General features: G+C 42.2%; 1 protein-coding gene across 3 annotated transcripts in view; it reads right to left on the reverse strand.

Annotated features, from left to right (window-relative positions):
* Nucleotides 1-23,334, reverse strand: part of MEGF10 (multiple EGF like domains 10) — a 212,602-nt gene that overhangs the window by 42,672 nt on the left and 146,596 nt on the right. For all 3 annotated transcript variants that reach the window (XM_046000699.1, XM_046000698.1, XM_046000697.1), the window contains 6 exons: nucleotides 22,699-22,835; nucleotides 15,372-15,584; nucleotides 7,747-7,921; nucleotides 6,393-6,513; nucleotides 5,499-5,662; nucleotides 3,318-3,420 (listed from right to left, as the gene is read on the reverse strand). In XM_046000699.1, the coding sequence (XP_045856655.1) occupies nucleotides 3,318-3,420; nucleotides 5,499-5,662; nucleotides 6,393-6,513; nucleotides 7,747-7,921; nucleotides 15,372-15,584; nucleotides 22,699-22,835 (913 nt within the window). The remainder of the gene's footprint in view (nucleotides 1-3,317; nucleotides 3,421-5,498; nucleotides 5,663-6,392; nucleotides 6,514-7,746; nucleotides 7,922-15,371; nucleotides 15,585-22,698; nucleotides 22,836-23,334) is intronic.

Consider the following 23,334-nt stretch of genomic DNA (forward strand, 5'->3'; position numbering starts at 1 on the left):
TGATATGCTCACCCTAAAATTCATATAGAAATTCAAGGGACCCGGGATAGCCCAAACAATCTTGAAAAAGAAGACCAAATTGGAGGACTCACACTTCCCATATTTCAAAACTTTCTGTAAAGCTATAGTAATCAAAACAGTATGGTACTGGCATAAGGATATGTATCAGTGGAGCATAAGTGAGAGTCCAGATATAAATGCCCTCACACATGTGGTCAGTTGATTTTTTGCAAGAGTATCAAGACAATACAGGTGATGGGCGGGGATGAGGATGAATGATCTTCTCAGGACATGATGCTGGAACAAATGGAAATCAGCATGTGAAAGAATGAAGTTGGACCCTTATCTCACACCATATATAAAACCAAACTCAAAACGGATCAAAGACCTCAATGTAAAATCTAAAACTATAAAATGCTTAGAAGAATACACGGTACAAATCTTTGTGACCTTGGACTAGCCAATGGTTTCTTAGATTTGACACCAAAAACATTAGCAGCAAAAGAAAAAACAGATAAACTGAACTCCGTCAAAATAAAAACTTTTTTCTGTGGAAACAGACTCATGAAGAGAGTGAAAAAAGTAACATACAGAATGGGAGAAAATATTTGCAAATCATATATCTGATAAGGGACATACATATAAAATACATAAAGAAATATTCCAAGTCAATTATAAAAATACAAAGTGACCCAATTAAAAAATGAGCAAAGTCTCTGAGTAGATAGCAGAAATACAGATGGCTGGGAAAAGATATACAGATGGCCGAACTAAATACAGTAGATGTTTAACATCGTCCTTTATTAAGGGAATGCAAATCAAAAACTCAATGCAATAACATTTCACACCACTTGAATGGCCAGAATAAAAAAGACAGATAATAAAAATTTTTGGTGAGGAGACAGAAACCTCACACATTACTGGTGGGAGTGGAAAATGGTACAACTGCTTTGGGGAACAGTGTAGCAATTCTTTAAAAGATTAAACCTGGAGTTATCACACAACCCAGCAATTCCACCCCCAATTTATGTTCCAAACTTACACATCCACAAAAAACTTTGTACGTAAATGTCCTTAACAGGATTTTTCAAAATAGCCATTAAGTGGAAAAAACCTAAATGCCTATTAACTGATGAATGTACAAATAAAATGTGGTCTACCTGTACCATGGAATATTAGTCAGTGGTCAAAAGGAATAAAGTACTGATAAATCTCCAGTAGGAATGAACCTTGAAAACAAGCCAAGAGAAGGAAGCCAGTAGCCAAAGACCACATATTGCATGAATCTATACAGTTCAGAATAGGCAAATCTATAGAGACAGAAAATAAATTAATAGTTGCTTAGGGTGGGGTGGGGGAGGTTGTCCAGGTGAGTTGGGCGTAAATGGAGAATAACTGCTAATAAGTACAACTGGAATTTCTTTATGAGGTGATGAAAGTCTTCTAAAAATGATAGTCATGATGGTTGTACAATTCTTTGACTATACTAAAAACCACCGGATTATACAAATAGGTGTATACACCTATACAAATAGGTGGATCTATGGTATATCTTCCTCTCTCTCTCTGCCTCTGCCTGTCTCCTTATATACAAATGCATACATATAAACATATGCATATATACTCTCTCTCTCTCCCTAGGTATGTATAGACACACATAAACATACACATATACACATGTGTACATATATGAAGAGGTTGCAGGTTATCAGCACTTAGCACCACAGTCCTCTCATATAGTTCTCAGAAGTCCTCATCCATGCTCAGAATTAATCTCAGCCTAACCATCCTTTCTCTCAGCACATTTTGGAAGAAGTCTGCGCACAGTCTGGGCAGTCATGACGAGAGCTGGAGATGCAGTGGGAGGGCATTAGTGCAAACCCTGTCTCTCCCATTTACTGACCCTGGGGCCTTGATCGACACTCAACTTCTATGTGCCTCAGTTTCTTCATCTGCAAAAAGGACAGAATGATATTTTCTATCTCACAGAGTTGTTGCAAGCCTGCTGTAACCATTCAAAAAACACTATTTATTTTTATTTCTCTGTTCTTATTTTTATGCTTTTTTGCTAAGAGTTAAGATCACCCTGACTCCGTAATTTCCTAAATGTCCCATTTCTGGCATGGAGGCATAAGATTCTCCTCTGAAAGACACATCTTCTCAAAACATAAACCATCACTACAGAGGACGCTTGGCTTGTTACTACCAGTTTCTCTTAGAAGACACGTCAAAATAAAAACAACAACAAAAACAAAAAATAAACAAAAAAAGAAGGTAAGTCAAAAAAACATTTTGGGAGATAGGGAAGCACCATCAGTATGGAAATAGTTGTTTCCTACAAATCTCCCTCTCTTCTCTGAATATAGATACACGTATATTTAGATATAAATACAACATATACAAATACACAACCAAACACACACATACACAAATGACTAGGAATGAGAATCTTAAAAGGGAGTTTGGGTGCATTTAACCACCTTAAATGCACCCAAGTTTCACAGTACTTGACTCTCAATTGGCGTATTAGTAGCCAACATTTTCTTTTACTTTCGGAAGAAATCGCTCATAAATAGACCCAGTCTACTCATCCTCAAGTTCAATAACTTTCTTGGTGCATTTCCATTTGTAATTTTTCTAAATAAGTATTTAAAATTCCACTCACTTTGTAAGGTTTTGTTTTTGTTTTTTAGAATAGGCTTGACTTCATGAAAGACATGAAAAAAAAGCAGGACCCCAATTTGCCTGAGCATTCAGTGCCCTCTCCCGAGTCTGTTTATCATGAGCAAAAACAGGGTTCATTTTCTAGTCTGATAAACTTCCTAGCTGGAACCGTGAAGCCCTATAAATAAGGAGAAACCTCCACCTTGTAGCTACAAAATTGATATTCAATCATACTATGAATTTTTATGACCTAAGTATTATTGTAAGAAAAAGAAAGTTTTAAAACTTTCATGTCTAGCAATGAATATTTTAATATGGCATATTAACCATATTAATATTAATATTGAATATTTTTGCTTCACCAAGATGAACTTAGTTATGTCCTTATGGTTTCTTTCCATCATTCTTTCCTCAGTGCTCCAAAATGTCACAGAAGCCTTGTTAGGCCCTTCAAGCCATTCACACGTTCCCAGTTACTGAATTAGGTCTCGTACTGATATCTCTTGGGTAAAAATGTGACCATTTTCACCAGCGGTTTTACCATTTCTTCTTCCCTGAAAAGGTGACCTGTGTGTGCTTCTCTAAAGCAGCAAGGAACAGCACTGGGTATAAGGTGGCACGTTTCCCATTTCAAGTAGTGGTCTCTGGCTCACCTGACCATCCCGGGAGGCAGCGGCAGTGGCCCGTCGTGAAGTGACAGCCATCTGCGTGGCTACAGTCACAGCGCTCTGCACACTTCAGCCCGTACGTGCCATCCTGCGTGGAAGACAGCGACGAGGTCATGGAAACCCACAGTGAGAGATGATGGGGACCTCGGTCAGCAACCTCAGATCCAGGGCCCTCCTCTCCCAAGCACCTCTCAGCAACACACATTATAATCCCCTTTTGCCATCTCTGTCTTTCCCCAAATGCAGGCAGTGGTGTTTTAAAATCATTCAGACTGTAATTGATGTCTAAGGTAACGGTTGGTCCTATGAATGGTGAAACCAACTGATATGCACACATGCAAATATATGTAAACATACTCATTAATTAAGAGAATCTTTTGTGTCTTATCATAAGCCACCACTCATAATGAAATAGTCTTTTGCTCCTGAAGATTTTTATAACGTGTTCCTTGTAGGGCACGCTACTCATTAAGCTCTTAAAATTAAAAGAAAATCATAGCTCTAATTGAAGTTCATTTCTGCAAACTTCCAATGTGATACAAAGAACCATTAGGAGAAGTGAAAATCTTCAGTTGCTTTCCCCAGTCAATACCCTCTTTTCCATGAGGAAATGTCAAGGACATGAGTATCATGAGTATTCTGATTCGAGATTCCAAGGAAGGCTGGCGTACTTGCTGGCACGCACTCCCCCCTGGTCTGTTCCCAGGCCTGAACGTTTTCAGGTGCCCATCCGTTTCGGTCCAGCAGAGACGACACCCTTCATGCATGCAATCGTTTAGTTTGTGGGAAAGGAATGGAAAGCTCTGCACTTAGCAACACTGCCCTTTCATGCCAGGTCCTGATGAACTGAGGGAGGACGACACTATAAACCTTCAGAGGGTACATAGCTATCCAGGGCAATGAAGCTGAAAACCAGCATAAAACAGGTGGTGGGTATCTGAGAGCATCATCATTTGACTACAATTTACTAAAACTAAAAAAATCAAAAAATAAAAAAAATTAGGCTCCACTAATGTTTGCTGGGGCTTTGCCACCATATGAGCCACTTAAACCAGCAGTGGACTTCCGTGAATTTTCTAAAGCATCTTACATACACACACACACACAGGGCAAGATTGTGCCAGGTGCTTTGGTTTACCTACCATCAGATTGTGAGTGAAAGGTGCTCTTCGAGCCCGTCACAGAGCACTGATAATTTGTTCACTGGTGGATGAGAGGCAGCAAAGCTAACTGAACTCTTTCCCAGGGGTTTGGAGGGTACATGAGAGCCCAGGGTGGGATCCTCACTAGTTGGGAAATGGGTTGTACTTGATGAAGTGGAAGCCCAGGGGAAAACGGCTCCCACCACAAGGGGCCCAGTTCTGAGGGTCACAGTGTCATCTCGCCTTCTCTCCTGGGGGCGAGAACGCACATCACTGAGCGAACGCTTAATGGCTTAGGGGGAAAGAAATGAGATAGGAAGAAAGAGTCATGAAAAAGAGGGCAAGAAACAGGCCACGGGCTTCAGAGGAAGAAAGGGAAATCAGCACGTTACTACAGAACATGTGCCCCACTTGCAGCCTCTGTCGGCCTGCAGTGGGACAGGGTTTGAGATTTACAGTTACGACTGCCTCCAAAGTAGGTCAGGGCAGTGGAGCCCGCATAGAACGAGGGAAATCTTTAGAGATTCTTGTGACTCGAGATGCACTGGTGTTTAACAGATGGCTGTTTCTAAACTTCTCACCACCTCAATAAGCATTTCTGCGACACTGGTCACCAGCCCCTTTCAATCCTCTGCCATTTTCCCGCCCTAAGACGGAAGGATTTCCATGATAATGGAGATACAATATTTGGAGAGTTGACAGGCAGACGGCTGGGTGGTTGACTGGCTGCCACGGAGACATGGGGCTATAGGAACGGGGGAGGGGGGCGGCGGGGGGAAACCAGGCAGAGATGAAGGAAAAGAAGGGAGTGCTTCTTGCAGAGCTACCTAACCAATTTCCATGTCTATCCCTCTTCTGATCTTATGTCCAATTTGACTTCAAAGACCTCAGTTCTTCTGAGGGTTTCATTGGGTTCACACATGCATGCCAGACACTGGGGACATTTCAGCAGTGAGCAGACACTCTGCCCTCAGCAACCCCCCGACCCCATGCCTTCCCAGCTGGGGCGCTGGCTCTGTCGTACCTGGCAGGGGAGCTCACATTTCTCCCCACGCCAACCAGGTGCACACGTGCAGGTCCCATCTTGGGTGTTGCAGGCTCCGCCGTTGAGGCACTGGCAGGTCAGGTTACAGCTAAAGCCCCAAGTGCCGCTGGGACAGCTGATGGAGCAGTCCACACCGTGCCAGCCTGCAGCAACAAGAACGCCAGAGCGTGGAGGAAACAATGGTGCACATCAGGGCCCCCAGGCCCAGCACAGAGAGCAGGGGCGCTGCCGAGAGGCGCCTCCATCAGCAGCGACCCAAGTACCCAGAATCCATCTGTGCTGTATGATCGGTCAAGGATGCCAGGAGCAAGAGGCACTGCTGGGTACTGGGATAAGAGAGGGAGCAGGGGCACCTCCAATGTGTGGCGACAAGCCATGCAGAATGCCGAGTGTCGCTCTGGTCAGGAAAGTGAAATATTTATATGGGAGGTTAAAGGAAGGCTTGTGTTTGAAAGAGCAACCCTACATTTAAAGCAAACCCAGTGGACCATGGACATGAGTTTCCAGGACCCTGCCTGTTGCAGCAACTAGAGATAGACACATTTGCCCTTTGCCTAAAATTGGCGCTTGGCTGCATTTCTTGGTGTGACTCCAGGCCAATTTCGGGACATGGCTGTATTTCTGCTTGCTCACTTTAACCGAAAGCCCACAGACTCCCAGACTTTGGGAGCTGGCAGCAACTTCGGAGATCCTACATGAGTCCCTTTCCTTGGCTCACAAATGTAGGAGAGCCCACCCTGGATGAGGGGCTGGCTGAGATTAGGCGCTGAACGTTGGCATCGATGGAGCTAGAACCCTAGTGTACGTTTCTTCCCTGTGACTATAGAAGGTAACAGAATGAAGAGCAAAGAAAAGACTCATTCAGCCACTTACCTGCCTTGCAAGTACAAGACCCATCTACAGGTGAACAGAAAGCATCGTTCTTACAGCCACAGAGAGAGGAACAGTTTATTCCGTACGTTCCCAGCGGGCATGGGATAGAGCAGTCAATGCCCTAGACAGGCACAGAGAGGAAAAGGCATGCAATTTTACTGCATGAAATAAGGCCAATACAAACAAACAAAAATACATTTTGGCACTGCTAATTATATTCCCTGTCTAATTTTAACACTTGTATTTTTTTTAATTGTTAAATGTCCTCAGCATACAAATTTCAAAGATTCAAGGACAATGCTAGCTGGCCTGCTTAGGATTCAGTATTAAATGGGACTCAAAAAAGCCTGCTGCTTTCATGAGCTTCCCCTCCTAGCAAATACAAAAAACCCTTGTCCTTGCTCAGACAAGCAGATACAGAACAATAAACTATCAATTACAGCCAATAAATAAATAAGCATAAATATAAACTATACATTAAATTGCAATGCTTCCTAGCCTTCTTTGAATAATATGTAAAATGATTAGTGGGTGAGGGAAAGCAACACAACACATACCACCTACAGCATGATTCAATTTATTATCTGACAATAAGCCTAAAACATAGAAGTGGATTATCAAGGATGGCTGGAGGTCATCTTCTTTAAAAACAGAAGAGACTTGGGGTGCTGGGGTGGCTCAGTTGGTTAAGCATCTGCCTTCAGCTCAGGTCATGATCCCAGAGTCCTGGAATCAATCCTGCCTTGGGCTCCCTGCTCAGCGGGGAGTCTGCTTCTCTCTCTGACCCTCCCTCCTGCTCATGCACTCTCTCTCTCTCTCTCTCTCTCTCCCCCTCTCAAATGAATAGGTAAAATCTTTAAAAATAAATAAAAAGAAAAACAGAAGAGATTTAACACAGGCTAAACGAAGGGCTCCACCAAAGAATAGTGATATAGATTAGAAAAACCTGTAAAGATCCCCTCAACTCTGAGTCTTTATTACCTACTCACCCCACATTTAACACTCTGGAATAATTATCAACATCTTCATTGGTTAATCCTACCCTCTTTCAAAGGAGAGAAAATAATCAAGACTAACCCATTTTCCTTTATTTTTTTCCCCCATTTTCCTTTAAAACAAAAATTCCTAACCTGTAGTTCAGGAATCCTAGAAACTAGGTAAAAATCTGCTCGGTGGGCGCACGGGCAATAAGGTACTTCCTTATGTTTCTTATTGGTGCTTTTCATTCTCTATCTAGGTAATGATGTGACAGATCTCAGCACATTCCCTGTACTTGAGGAAAGGTCCTATATGGGACACGGTGTCATAACGCTCCTCATCGTACCCCGCGTCGCCTTCCTCCAGAGCCACTCACTTTGAATCCCGGGGCACAGGTGCACTTCCCAGTCACACTGTCACAGTCAGCCCCGTTTTGGCAGTTGCAGATCTGCTGGCAAGCTTCCCCAAAGAATCCAGGAGAACACGTCTCATTGCAGTAGAGTCCTGACCAGCCCGGCTTGCAGGCACACTCTCCAGACATGGGGTGACAGCTGAGAGACACGGATGAAAGGAGAAAGTCACTCCCGGGTGAACATGACACCCAGGGCCCATGCAAATGTTGCTTCAGCCATAAGCAATGAATGGGTGGGTAATTCCATGCACAATAATTTAAACTTCGTTCCCAGGCTTGCTATGATTTAATTAATTGGCTGAAACCCGACTGGTACCACAGAAATGCGGCGTGAAATCGGCATCATGCTCTAACCGGAAGACTATTACAATGGCCTCCTTTTGTCTGAAACTCATTATAATCTTCATAAGTTGAAAGCACTAATTCAGCAGTAGGTCCCCTAGATGAGAAGGTTTAAAGAACGATTCTGTCCGGTGCACGACACCAAAGTGATGAACCAGGGTTTTATGTCCAAGGAACTCCAAAAGCAGTGGACCTTCCTTGCCTGTTTCTGTTCTCCATACCTGCTGGCAGAGCAGCTGTCTCTACCTGAGGCAGCTGCCGCAGGGACTGGCCAGGCAGCCAGCTGTCACTCTGGAGCAAACGGACGCATCAGCTGCGCTGGGAGGCACGCGTTAGTGAGGCTGACACAATAGGACACTCTGTGGCAGGCAAAACACATGTGCTTCTCACCACAGGAACATCTCAACAATCAAACTGGCTCTGCTCACAATCGTAAGGCTGTGAAAGACCGTCTCTTCCTTCCCTGGTGGAGATAAACCCTTCCCGGTAACTATAGCCCACAGCAGAATCCACTGCCTCATCCAGAACTTTGGTAAGGGACTCTCATCTAGAGACAATCCATGGACTTTCAGTCTTAGAAAGAATGATTTGGGGGAGAGGAGGAGACTGAGATCGCACAACAGCTCTCGCACTGCCTGGGTACCTTAGTGAAAGCACACAGCCCCTCAGGCCTGAAGTCCTAGTCTGTCAGGGGCAGGTCTCAGCCACACCCCTGTGGGGAGGATGGCTTGTTCCTCAGCGGCAACTAACCGCCCACAGGCAAAAGACGAGGCATCCAGACAAGCGTTATTGAGGGAACACGCTATGAAGAAATACCCAAGTATCACTCCATATTTAACATGGTTTCTTGGGTATAGAAGATTTGGATTTGAGGGACACCTGGATGGCTCAGTTGGTTAAGTGTCTGCCATCAGCTCAGGTCATGATCGCAGGGTCCTGGGATGGAGACTAATGTTGGGCTTCCTGCTCAGCGGGGAGTCTGCTTCTCTCTCTCCCTCTCCCTCTGCCCTTTCCCTCTCATGCTCTCTCTTTCAGGCTCTCTCAAATAAAGAAATAAAATCCTTAAAAAAAGAAAAAGGTTTGGATTTGAAAGGCAAGGGTTTGTCTTGCATCTCCTTAGACCTATTCAGTTCTATTCGTCTGCTCCCAATCCTTGAGCAAACACTGGGCACCTTCATCTCAAACTTAGGCCTGTCAAATACCGTGTCTTAGTTCTTCTGGTCCTTTGTTCCTCCGTGTTTACTCTCAATCACCGCACTGGAGCAGTGGTACCACCAACCACTCAGCTGTTTAAACCAGAAACTTCAATAATTCCTGGGAACTCTTCCCTCATTTTCTATATCCTCTTTATCACTAGGACCTAAGAGCCGGCCTCCACCCCCATATCTCTGTCCACACCTTCACCACACTACCCGACACTGAGGCTGGGAAACCAGGCTGGCCTTCTGCCTTGCAGCCTCTGCAGTCACTCAAGCCTTATCACCTAAAAAGTAGATGCTCTCCTATAATTCTCATTAAAGATCTTCAAAAACTCCCCACTGCATTGGGAATAAAATCTGTGCTGTCTAACATAGCTATAGTGACTGTGTTATTTGTTGTCTAAACCAGGACATTTTAAAGAGTGAAGAGGGAGCTTTTAGGACTACAGTCCCTAATCCAAAGAGTCCCTGTGACCCTAGACATCAAGTTGCCCTAAATGCAGCCCACAGGCCATTGGTACCTGGCCACTGCCTGCTTCCCAACCTGTCCTCTAGTCATTAGTCTCTCTTTATTACCATGCTCAACAGCAATGGACTTCTTTTACTTGGGAAAAGAACTGAATGTTGCCAATATAAGGGCATCACGTGGGCTATCCCATACACCTAGAAGACTGCTTCCCCATTCTTCGCCTGGGCATCTTCATTTTACCCAGGTCTTCCTTCCATTCTAGACCTCGAGTTCCATGAAGACAAGAATTCGGCATGTTACCTGACCTGTCCCTGGCCCACAGTGGGCACACAGCAAACACTGAATGCGTGACAGAAAACGGCAGTTGAGGCACAGAAGATTCGGACTCTGAAGTCTTGCTTTCCCACGTGGATCTGCTTACCTCCCTGAGTCACCCAGCCACTCTGATGATAATCGGTACATCTGCACAGAAAGGCAAGATTCGCCCTAGATTTCGTTTTTATTTTTATCTTTTTAAAACATTTAATTTATTCATTTGAGAAAGAGAGAGAGAGAGCATGAGAGGGGAGAAGGTCAGAGGGAGAAGCAGGCTCCTGATGGAGCGGGAGCCCGATGTGGGACTCGATCCCGGGACTCTGGGATCATGACCTGAGCTGAAGGCAGTCCCTTAACTAACTGAGCCACCCAGGTGCCCTAGAATTCGTTTTTAAAATGTCAGAGTTGTGGCCGAAAGGGACCCACTCTGAATTACAAGGCATACTCACTGACGTGACTCTTCTGGTGCTACGGTAAGTCAACATAGGCGCAAGCAGCTAGCGTTGACCGAGCCCTGAGTATGTGTCAACGTTATGCTCAGGAATGTGTGTGCACATTATTTCATTTAATTCTCACAACCCATTCCAATTTTGGGGTATCATCCCACTTTATAAATCAGGCAAGAGGGGCCTAGAAAGAGTAATTTATTCAAAGCCCAACACAGGTAGTAGCAGAATCAAACCCGGACCTAGATTTATTGGTTTGTTTTTACACCAAAGAGAAAGGAGGCTTGGTCGCAGCCTGCTAGGAAGGCTAGATGTGAAGAAGAATGGCTAAAATATAGGACTTAGCATCGAGCAATGGGTTAGCAGGACCAATAAAAGCCTTTATTGTGAAAAAGCAGAGACAAATCTAAATTTATTTCAGGAAGGTCCTACATTTGAGAAAGGGAAAAGAAATTTTTTTAAAGAATTTATTTATTTATTTGACAGAGAGTGAGATCACAAGTAGGCAGAGAGGCAGGCAGAGAAAGATGGGAGAAGCAGGCTCCACGCTGAGCAGGGAGCTCGATGTGGGGCTCGATCCTAGGAGACCCTGAGATCATGACATGAGCCGAAGGCAGAGGCTTAACCCACTGAGCCACCCAGGTGCCCTGGGAAATGAAATATTTCAAGCGTGGATTGGTTAAAGTAGTTTGCCTTACTTTGACATACTATAAAAAAAAAAAAAGGACATCTTTTAGTAGAAAGTATTACTTTACATTAAAAAGGAGAAAATCCTATTCCCGGTGTAGACACAAATGTTAAACAAAACAGACAATCTGGAGATAGGGGAATTGACTAAGCTACAGGCAGACACAGAGATTGATATTCAACACCCCCCAGTGAGGATTAGTGCAGCACACTGGTTCTCTGATTGATTGGCACCGAAATTAGTATTCTGCAATTTGTAATTAGATATAGGAAGCCAGAGCACTTTGGAAGCATTTGATGGGTTCTCTTGCAGGCAGCTTAATTGGTAATGAGATTTACGTGTTGATGTTAGAGGCGGATTGGAGGTTGAAGGGTAACACACTCCTACTCATTTTCTTTCTAAAGAACAGATTGCTCTGTGTATATGAAAATAGGATTACATACACATAGGAACACCTATCACTTTGTACACATATACAACTAGATATAAACATTCAAGTCAGTTTTTCAGTTTAAGAGTTAAATTATTACATGAGTCTGATATTGGCTAAAATAGAACAAGTCATCGAACTTCCTTTTGTTCATTTCCTTAGGTGTTATTAATGCTCAAATGTAATGACAATTACATGGCATTTGCAAATAGGCACATCCTGATTGCCCACAGCTATTAAATGTCCTTATTAACAAGAGCTACGGTACATCTCCCATGTGGATCTTTTTTTTTTTTTTTTGAAGATATTATTTATTTATTTGACAGACGGAGATCGCAAGTATGCAGACAGGCAGGCAGAGAGAGAGAGGGGGAAACAGGCTCCCTGCTGAGCAGAGAGCCCGATGTGGGGCTTGACCCCAGGACCCTGGGATCATGCCCTGAGCCAAAGGCAGAGGCTTTAACCCACTGAGCCACCCAGGTGCCCCTCCCATGTGGATCTTAATAAATCTCCAATTTTATTTTGCTGTTCAAAACCATTTCCACTCTAAGAGTTAGTTTTTGGCTGAAAATTACAGATCACAGTGAAAGTCTTTAGGGTCGATAGTAATACTATGATCGAAGACATGAGGGTCACTTATAATTATATTTAAATTCATTTCAACCTTATGATAGATTGTAAAAGTAAAAATGGCTCCAAATTCTCCTATCAGAAGGTGGAGTGTTTTGAAACCATAGCTGGTTGTGTGACCTGCTTCGTCCACAGGGATGATAGCAAACACAACATAGCCAAAGGTTTGAAACGTGTTTGCATGTTGGCATTTTGCTCTGTGTCTTGCTGCTTTGGGGAGCCAGACATCCTGAAAAGAAGCCCAGGTTAACATGTTAGCTGCTAAAGACATGTGGCTCATGTGCCCATCATGACCAGCCAGATGCTGGACAAGTGAGAGGAATTCTAGAACCACTCTACCTCTAGCTGGTCCGCCAGCTGAATACAGGGAGGAAAGCGGAAGAACCACCAAGCTGGTTAGACTGTTAGCTCTAACAGTCAAGCAAAAAACCAACTGCTAATAAATAATCAACTTATACCACTGTCTGCGGTGTTTTAATTTGTTTTGTTTTAATGCAGCAAAAGCTAACAGATACAAATCACTAACCCAGATATGTGGTTCCATTATCTGTCAATATGTACACCCATATAACTAAATATTAACCCAAAGACAATATAAACTAATAGTCTGCATTGCATAAGTTATCTCAGTCATTAAAACGAAAAGTTTTAGGGTAAATACACATCACGAGTTACATAATAGCAAGCTCCACTTGCTTGATTAAATGGTGAAATGAACAAGCTGGATTTTCAATTAAAACAAAGATTTGGGCCACCTGGGTGGCTCAGTGGGTTAAGGTTCTGCCTTTGGCTCGGGTCATGATCTCAGGGTCCTGGGATTGAGCCACACATTAGGCTCTCTGCTCAGCAGGGAGCCTGCTTCCCCCCCACCCCCGCCACCTGCCTCTCTGCCTACTTGTGATCTTTGTCTCTGTCAACTAAATAAATAAAATCTTTAAGAAAAATACAAAAGTTCTATGCCTTTTGGTTCAAAGGAATCTTGTGTTTCTAGGAATTTCACATTTAAGTTTAGGGTACTTTAAGGTATAAGAACCAGGGGGATGGCTTCAATTATGAATTCAATAAGACAGAGTCATTTCATCAATACTGAACTAGTTTTAAGAGAAATCTGCAAAAGCTAATTTTTATTTTTTAATTTTTAAATATTTATTTATTCATTCATTTATTTACAAAAGCTACTTTTTATTTTTTTTTAAAGATTTTATTTATTTATTTGATAGAGAGAGATCACAAGTAGATAGAGAGGCAGGCAGAGAGAGAGAGAGGGAAGCAGGCTCCCTGCTGAGCAGAGAGCCCCATGAGGGACTCGATCCCAGGACCCTGAGATCATGCCCTGAGCCGAAGGCAGTGGCTTAACCCACTGAGCCACCCAGGCGCCCCCAAAAGCTACTTTTTAAAACTAGCTTTCAGGCAAGCATTTCCTAGGTTAATTGTTTTTAATCTGATTATTTGTTATACATTATTAGACAGATTTTAGTTTTCCTTTGATCCATGTGATTGCCAAATAATTTCCCATACTTCTTTGGTAAAGCATACATGCTTAGGGACATGTGACCTATGTCAAATATATCAGGTATTGGTATCAGTCAAGTCACTGTCCACGGGGCCCTTGCCAATATTGAACATGGTACCTAATTCTAACAAAACCCACATTCTCTCTGTGCCCCTAATACTTTCATAACACAGCTCCTTTCTGCAGGTTTATTAATCTATTTGATGTCAGGCTCATACAATGAAACAGCACTCTGATATTAAGAAGTTCTTAGCTGTCACTACGCAAGGCTTACCTTTTGCTGAGACAAGCCTTAAACACTTGCAGGAAAGGTAGCCAAACTCATGACTTATCCCTAATCCTGCCAGCTCCTTAAACACTGGAGAGTTAAAAAAAACAAACACAATCCTGCAGAGATGATTCATTTTCACTCCCCAAATGTTTACTTAACCTTGTCACATAAAGAGTGGCAATATTTTCCAATGAAGAAAACCAAAGTTGATTAAAGCAGCTTGCAAAGTTGCTTGAGATACATTAAGAATTCACTTCTTTGATATGTCCCAGTAAAATGTATTCCAAGCATGCACACATGGGCTTACGCACATGCATACATGTGTGTGCGCGCACACACACACAAAACCTCTCATAGTACAAAGTCCATTTTTTTGTTCCTAGCAATGGTTTAAAGAAGAGACCAACCACGGGCTTCTGTTTACATTTAACTTTTGTGCATTTGAGAATTGACAGGGCCACAAGTTTACCTTTTAGAAGCACAAATGAAGTAAGAGCTGTGCTGAATGCAATTAAGAAATTCTTGTAACATTTGAACTGCTATACAATGCACCATATTTTTGTCAGACCCAACTTTTCCAGCAGTCTGCAAATGAGGCCCAGAATTCTAAGTGATATGTATCTGGTCCTTGGGGGATGGAGAGGAAGAAAGGGGGTGGAAAGGTATTTTCAGGGGCAGACAAGGTACAGCAGGGTGGGTGGGAACCATAGTTTCCTGTTCTTAAATTCTTCAAGAGATTTTTGAGCTAAAAGACCCCTGTGAGTTTTATGTCAGAGTAATCAATTCTGAAAACATATTTGACATATGACAGCCACATGTGAAACACTTCTATAAAACTTCCACCGGTATATTTCCTCACTACACAGATGTGCTCTCAAGTCAGAGATGCTGCAGCGAGAATCCTTTTTTTGTGCTATTTTCACATATGAAATTGGCTTAACTCATGTCTCTCATTGCATCTTTGCTTCTGAGGGAATGTCACAGAATCCCTCTCTTAGGGCAATGTTCTACTAACCCCAGCAAATTTAATTTTTGGCAATGGCCATTCATCGAGACTAGAACTTAATATCCACACATGACCATCTGCCAGTTTTAATGTTTCTAACTTGGACCGTCACCCACGAAAGAAAGAAGTTGTCCATGTACTTGGTGGTTCCTCCAAAGGATGACCCAGGGGCAGAAAGGTCTCAGGGTGGGCATCTCTCTGGCAATCCATCCTTCCAAAGAGTGGACACTGACGTTCAAATGTTAATAGGGCACATCCTTCCAAGGTAGCTGACCCTCACCTGTGAGTGTGGTCCAAGTGGCAGGGACACCGCTTGTCACATTTGATGCCGTAGAGCCCTTCGGGACATAGGCGTGCCTCACAGCGCTCACCAGCAAAGCCTGCTTCGCAGAGGCACGAGCCGCTCACGTGATAGCATTTCCCTCCGTTGACACACTGGCAGGTCTCAGCACAGCGAACTCCATATGTGCCAACGGGACACTCGTCCTGGCACCTACCAAGCGGGGGTGGGAGCAGAAGACAGATTATGTAATGCCATGTACAAACACACAGTTGATTCCAACAGGCTTCGTAAAGTAGAAACTGAAGGTGCTTTATGCATTTGTTGTGTTTTTAGTGACGGCCCCAGTATAGGTATAAAAGCAGGAAGCTGCATTACTCTGGCCACAGGTAGTAGTAATAGCCACATGACCTATTCAAAGGAATAAACAAACAAAACAAAAACAAAAACAAAGTAAAATCATGAACTTGGCATAGGAAGCCTGTTTTATACCTAGTGTTTTGCTTGCTAAAGATATACATACATGCATGAATATACATGCTGGAAAGTTACCAGGAGATACCAGAAGAGAGAGAAGAGTGACTGCTCAGATGAGGAAATTAAAATGCCTGCTTTCCCTGTTTCAAAGAGAAAACTTTGTAGCAAATTTCAAGCAATGTTAATTCTCTTGGCTTTCATGGTGGCTTTAATATTTAATCTTAGCCACGTGGCTGCTTTTTTTCAAAGCTGAATGGAAATAATTGCTCCTCATTTAGAAAGTTATATATTTAATGAACAAAGTCCTCTTTAGATCTATTGCAACCAGGTTTCTTCAGTTCCACCTGGGGAACTCTTGCCAGGGGTTGTATGGACATGTGGAGTTTCCTAGTACAAAAAAAATTTTAAGGGGGTTACTATCCCCTGTTTATTAGAAGGATTGACAAATGGCAAGGAAAAAAAAATCAGGTCTCAAAAATTCACTTTATCTTTTAAAAAATGACATTAGAGTCATTTCTGGTGCCAGAGGAAGGACAGGCTCTGGATAAGCTGGATCATGTAGGCAGCTAAGTGGCTGGAAGGAACGGTGATGGAGAAGAGAAAATTATCATCACTCCATAGAATGCGTGACCAGTTGTCAGGCCAGCCAAGTTTCGTTTTGACCTGGCAAGGTGACTTCACAGAGCCTCCTGCAACAGAAGGAGCACTTCCTGCCAAGGGAGAGGGAGACGGGGTCTCATCTAGCCGAGCGCCTGCCATAAGGACGGTACACTTTGTGGGTGGGAATCAGCAGACACTTCCCATGTGGCTCTCAAGTCACGCCAGACCCATGGTCAGAAATGTAGGTCAGCACTGCATTTTTTCAGATCAGAATCATACAAGCAGCAAGTGCATAATAATGAATTCAAGGATATCTGAAGGCAAGAGCAAACAGGCTGAAAAGCAAACCTTTTCCACAAGGCTTGGCATATTTTTAATAATAGGGTGTGATTAGTAACAATATCAAGTTTGGATTGGATTCTACTTAAATGTAGAAGCTAAATCAGGTCTCCGTCTGCCCTCCAACCCCAGCTCTTTGACTCTTTGGCGGTCAACCCAGGCTGTAGCATATCCTTAATGTGATAGAGACAAGAAAAGGAGCCTCTTGTAAACTTGGTTTCACCCGATGCTTAAGACATCTTTAAGTGTGTTTGTCAAAAGGCAAAATCTTCAAATCCACTGCTCAACTAACCATTAGCAAAGTTCTGAAGTAACCGCCTACCATATAGCATAAAATCAGACGTGTGCTTTAAAATTACGCCGGAGTATACCTATTTTTAGACCAGAGTATTTTTAAAAGGTACTCTATTTTTAACTTGTAAGAAGTCTTAATAAGCCAAGTCACTTAGTTTATTCCTCAAGGACGTAAACTTTAGGGAAAGAAATGCCGAGGTGCAGTAATTGGGCCTCGTCATGGATTCTGTTAAAGGCTGGTAAGAACTCTGCAGCCTGTCTGTCCAGATTTTCTTGTGATTCAGTACCAAAAGGAAAAGATAAACAAGGTAAAATAACATTGCTTTCTCTCTCTTGCATGCATGGGAAAACAAATCCAATTGTTAAGCTTTGGGATCCACGATTTTAACTTAGTAAAAAGCTTAGCTCTAAAAGTGGGTGAACCGAGTATAGATCGGAAGCCTGGAAAACCGTCTGCTGCCAAATGACATGGAAGCGGTGTGTATATTTTATCCTATCTTGGCAGGGACTTCCTTTTCTTTGGGAAAACAAAATCCATAATAGCTGGTCCTGACCCATATTTACTTTTCAAACCTGTAATAAAACCTACTACTAGTTCATATTATAAATGGCAAAAAGCCATTTGAATTTGCCTTACTAAAGTAGCCACCGTGTAAAGCTTGGTTCATATTCTCATTTCTTTTTCACCAAAGTTGCACATGTAAGAAAACCCTGTTTATAATAGTTATGTCTACTTCCATCTACCAAACCAAGGTAGTAGGATATGGTTCTAGCAGTAGACTTTTTCTATCTCAAACATAAAAGCAGGGGCACCTGGGTGGCTCAGTTAAGCATCTGCCTTTGGCTCAGGTCATGATCCTGGGGGTCCTGGGTTTGAGTCCCACATTGGGCTCTCTGCTCAGTGGGGAGTCTGCTTCTCCCTCACCTTCTCCCTCTGCCCTCCACCTCCAGCTCATGCTCTCTCTTTGCACATGTCCACTCTCTCTCAAATAAGTAAAAAGAAAAAAGAAAAAAATAGCAATCATAAAGTAGCTTATAGATTTCAGGTTAGCGGACTTAAAGGCCTCTGTCAAACAGACTTATCTCCCTTTTTGGCCCCTTTATCCAAAAAGGGCATCATTTCTCCGTGAATTTTATACCTTAATGTTGTTTATGTGGTCCCAGGCAGAACGACAACAAAAAAGCTATCCTAGGAATTAGTAAAAGAGGTAACAGATTTTCTTACAAGTGAAGGCAGAGAGGCTGATAAAGATAGAGCAAAAAATATCAGCCACAGTGGAAATAAGGAAATTCAGAATATATGTATATATGTGTGTGTGTGTATACATTATATATAAAATTATATATATACATATGTATTTATCATATATATGAATATATATGTATATATCTCAAATATAAAATGTATATATATTTGTTTTCATTTATTATTCTTAAAAATTTTTGTTTTTGAATAATGCTCTGGAATTGGGAAAAAGATGGATAAGCTTTAAGTAGAGATAATAAAATATGACACCAATTCCCCAAACCTATGAGGTTCACAGGCTTGTTTTAATATCATTTCGACTACTATGATACATCTTATTACAAATGGATGGAGAAGGAAGTGAGTTAGCATATATAAGGGGTGGCAGCTCCTTCCTGCCTGGTCCTTCTGAGCATGTCCCTCCCCAGAGTGCCTGGAATAATTGGGCCAAACCATGATTTAGTGTGAAAGAATCGTATTCCTCATTAAACCTGGGATCATGGATCAGTTGCTTGCCTTTTGAGCATCTGGAAGTGCTGCTCTGGGGGAAATATACAAAGCACTGGAAAACAGCCAACTTTTCCACAATCCTAGACCCAGGAAAGTTCTCCCAGTGGAGACCAATGCTACGTCCCCCCAATTCCTGTCTGTCATTTCTGACTTTACCTCCTTTGACTCACTTTCCTTCTTCACTTGCAGGTTCTACGGAACACAGATGTGGCCAGACAGTCCCACCTTTGCTGGAACAGGGAGCATGACAGAGGCACAGATCTCTCCCTCTGGCTCACTCTTGGGGAACACTAGCTATGAGCATGGGCCCCAAAGGCCTGAGCAATTCCGTGGAATCAGCGTGGAGAACACTCTTTTAACTCTTTCAGAGGAATTTCTGGGAGGCTCTGGAAATCATCCTCTCTTCCTTCTTGCCTGGCCAGGCCACAGTACATTTTCCCACCACAATGTCCCCCCAACCTTTCCGCAAACCCCCAAGACTATTATGTGGGCATCCCCTGGGCTGCTCTGCCTGCTTACAAGGTGTCTGTTTTGTTTGTTCTGTCTTTACTCTGCCTGGGAAGGCATCCCACATCCTGGGAAGGCTTTGCTGGCGGCAGCCTGTGGTGGTACCTGCTCCTTCCGGCAGCAGAACTCTGGTTTAACCTCGGGGATCAAGTTCTGCTGACTTCTCAAAACAGGGAAATGCCAAGACCCCAGGCCCTCAAAGCTGCCTTCACCACACCTCTTGCCACAAACTGCCCCATAGCTACTCATTTTTCCCTACCATAGTGACAAATGTGCATGTTGTCAGTGTGTGTGTGTGTGTCTAGAACCCAGATGGAGATGGTATAATTGAAAACAGAAATCACATCATCAGTTCACTGGCAAAACAAAAGTTATCAGAACAACAACTCAAGGAGAAGTTCCCTCTTCACTTTCCCTTGTCTTTCTTTGGCTCCTTGCCCTCTTTGCCTTAATCTAAAATTCACCTGGAAATCAGCTGTTACTCCCCTTCCCTGCATTCTATATATTTTTTTAAATTTATTTGACAGAGAGAAATCACAACTAGGCAGAGAGGCAGGCAGAGAGAGAGGAGGAAGCAGGCTCCCCGAGGAGCAGAGAGCCTGACGCGGGGCTCGATCCCAGGACCCTGGGATCACGACCTGAGCTGAAGGCAGAGGCTTTAACCCACTGAGCCACCCAGGCGCCCCTAAGCTCGCCCAATATGTTTGTTGTTTCTGTGTTGCCTCAAAGTTGAGCCTTAAACTGTGAGGGGACAAGAAAAAAAATTAGACAGCTGATCCTTGAGTAACACGGTTTGGGAAGTACATGTCCACTTACAGATTTTTTTCTTCATACATACAGTACTGGAAATATATTTTCTCTTCCTTGTGATTCTCTTAACATTTTCTTTTCTCTAGCTCACTTCATTGTAAGAATACAATATATAACACATATAACATACAAAATACGTGTAAATTGACTGTTTATATTATCAGTGAGGCTTCCTAAATAGTAGGCTATTAGTAGTAAAGTTTTGGGGGAGCCCAAAGTTACATATGATTTTTAACGCACTGAGCCACACAGGTGCCCCCCAAAGTTACATATGATTTTTGACTGCATGAGGGGTCAGTGTCCCAAAGCACTGAGTTTTTCAAAGGTCAACTGTATTTAATTTTTTAGGGCCCTAAGATATTAGACAAAAGTATTATTTGGGATTCTGAATAAGATAGTAAGTTCAGAACTCATCTAAAAACATCTATCTAAAACACAACCGTAAGCCAAGATGTAGGTCACAAAAACTTTCTAAGAAGTCCTATAACATATTACATGGGGTGCCTCAGTGACTCAGTTGGTTAGGTGACTGCCTTTGACTCAGGTCATGATCCTGGAGTCTCAGGATTGAGTCCCACATTGGACTCCCTGCTCAGCAGGGAGTCTGTTTCTCCCACTGACCTCCCTCTCTTTCTCTCTCTCTCAAATAAATAAATACAATATTTTAAAAATATATTACAAAGACCAAGCTCTGAAGGGTGCTGTGATAATTTATAACATCCAAAAATTAAAGGTAAAATACATAACTAGATTAACAAAAGATGAAAAGTCTTAATGAAGTTAAACAAATACTACTAAGAGAAGTTCTTAAAAAAAACAGGGATTAAAAAAAACACTTAACAAGAAGTTCACTAAAAACCAGTAACAAACATGAAACTACACTGAAGCCATTTTCAATAAAATTAAGATAGGAGTTTCTGCTTTGACCTCTATTCGTCCTCACTGATTTAGAAGCTTAAATTAATGCAATCATTTCAAGAAAGGAAATAATCATTATAATACTGAAAAGCAGAGACAAGTACCTTTTTTGATAAATGATGAAATAACTGGTGTTTGCTAAACATAACATCAGAATTAATTAAAAATTTTGGTGGAGAGGCTAAATAAAAAACACTCAGGATCAAGTTTTTCTTTATCTTGAAGTAGCCAATTAGAAACAGAAATGACATTTTTCCAAAAAATACAAATTAGAGATAAAGTTAACAAGAAATTCTAAGTTGAGAGGTGGCGGGGGTGGGGGGAAACCATGCTACAGTATCTTAGTAAAAGTTAAAAAAAAAAAAAGATCAGAACTTTGGAAAGAAAAAAAAAAGGACGGAGGAAGGTTGAAGAAATACTTAGGTCACAGATCTCACTAAAAAATAATGATAGCTAATTTTTATTCATTTCCTAGACATCATTCAAATTGATAATCGCTGGTATTTACACGGTTCAGGGAAATTACTCAACTATAATAAGAACTAATGTTTGTAAGCTTCCACACTGCTCTAACTGCTTTAATGTACTTATTCAATCTTGATTCAACTCCAGAAGAGAGTAAAATTATTATTTGAGTATTAGCAATAAGGATGTGTCAAAGGACACAGGTTTCAAAAATCTTTGTTTTGAGCCAGCATAGTCCCCTACCTCTCCAAACTTTTTTCTCTAATTTTACACACACATCCACTAAGCCTGGTTAGCTGGTCTTTCAGGATGTAAGACATGAAAGAGCAAATTAGAAGGCGCAACATGAGCAAAACCATCTAGGGTAACACCCTATTATCTAATATGAAATATGTCAGTGTCTGGAAGAGACACACGAGTACAGCCACACATTTGCTCTTATTTCACGTGGGACTGGAGAGCACTAGCAATCCCATCGGATCTTCCGCAGTCACGCCGCCCAGGAAAATAACTGATATTCTTAATGGAATACTGAGTCATAAGACCATAACTCTATGCCCCACATACTTGCTAAAGACAACCAGGTACACGTCCAATTTTGAAATAAATCTACCAAAAAATGTTTAAAATGTATTTTGATCTTTGAAGTGGCTGTCCAATCGCTCGACTGTTGAACCTGACATACTCACCATAGATTCTGGATAGCTGATACTTTTTAATCTATGTTTTGAATGTTTCCTCTATATCTTCAATTCACTATCGTCTATGGCTCACTTTCTTTTTTTTTTCAAACATCTTTTTTTAAAGATTTTTTATTTGTTTATTTTATAGACAGAGATCACAGGTAGAAAGAGAGGGAGGCAGAGAGAGAAAGGGGGAAGTAGGCTCCCTGCTGAGCAGAGAGCCTGATGTAGGCTCGATCCCAGGACCCTGGAACCATGACCTGAGCCAAAGGCAGAGGCTTTAACCCACTGAGCCACCCAGGCACCCCTATGGCTCACTTTCTACACACTGAGTTGGGAAATAATATATCCAATGCACTGATACTTTATAGATATCTCTGGAATGCTATAGAATAGTCACAGAGGTGTTCCCTGGGCTCTTCGAGCTTTCCTTTCACGCCATTACGAGCAGTCAGAGAAAGATGAGACTATCCCTTACCGTTCCCCTGTGTATCCTGGACTGCAATGACATTGGCCTGTGGCAGCATCACACGTCCCTCCGTTATGGCACTGACATTCTTGTGAACAGTTCTTTCCGAAGCGACCCTCGGGGCAAGGCTGACCACACACTGTGCCCTGCATTCAGAGAGACTCGGAAAATTACATGGGCCTCCAGCCAGGGAAGAGCCAAAGGAGGAGGGAAAGAAGAGAGGAAACAGAAAGGAAGGAAGGTGTAGGGGAACAGGGCTGCAAGAGAATTAGATGAAGGGGATTTTAGAACACACGCGCTCTGTTCATTGTCTTTAAAATTTTCGAAATTTCAAATGAACTTATTTACATAGGAGGCCAAAACTCAAGATACATTTGAAGATGGCAGAATAATCTTAAGAAACACCCATATTAAAAAACTGAAGGTTAAGATAAAGTTACATGAAATTATTATGGTAACCTCAGGAATTTATAAATCCTCCTAACCGTTCTTCCGTGTGTCCTTACATGTATAATAAGTCAACAATACTTATCGAGCATCCATTACAGAAACAGCAACATCTGGTGCAAATGAAATATCCAAATGCTTTACCATATGTTCTAAAGAAAATATACATTATCAGTGGTTTTATGTCTTAAGGTATAA

This window comes from Meles meles, chromosome 3 (assembly GCF_922984935.1).
Source record: "Meles meles chromosome 3, mMelMel3.1 paternal haplotype, whole genome shotgun sequence".
Taxonomy (NCBI): Eukaryota; Metazoa; Chordata; class Mammalia; order Carnivora; family Mustelidae; genus Meles; species Meles meles.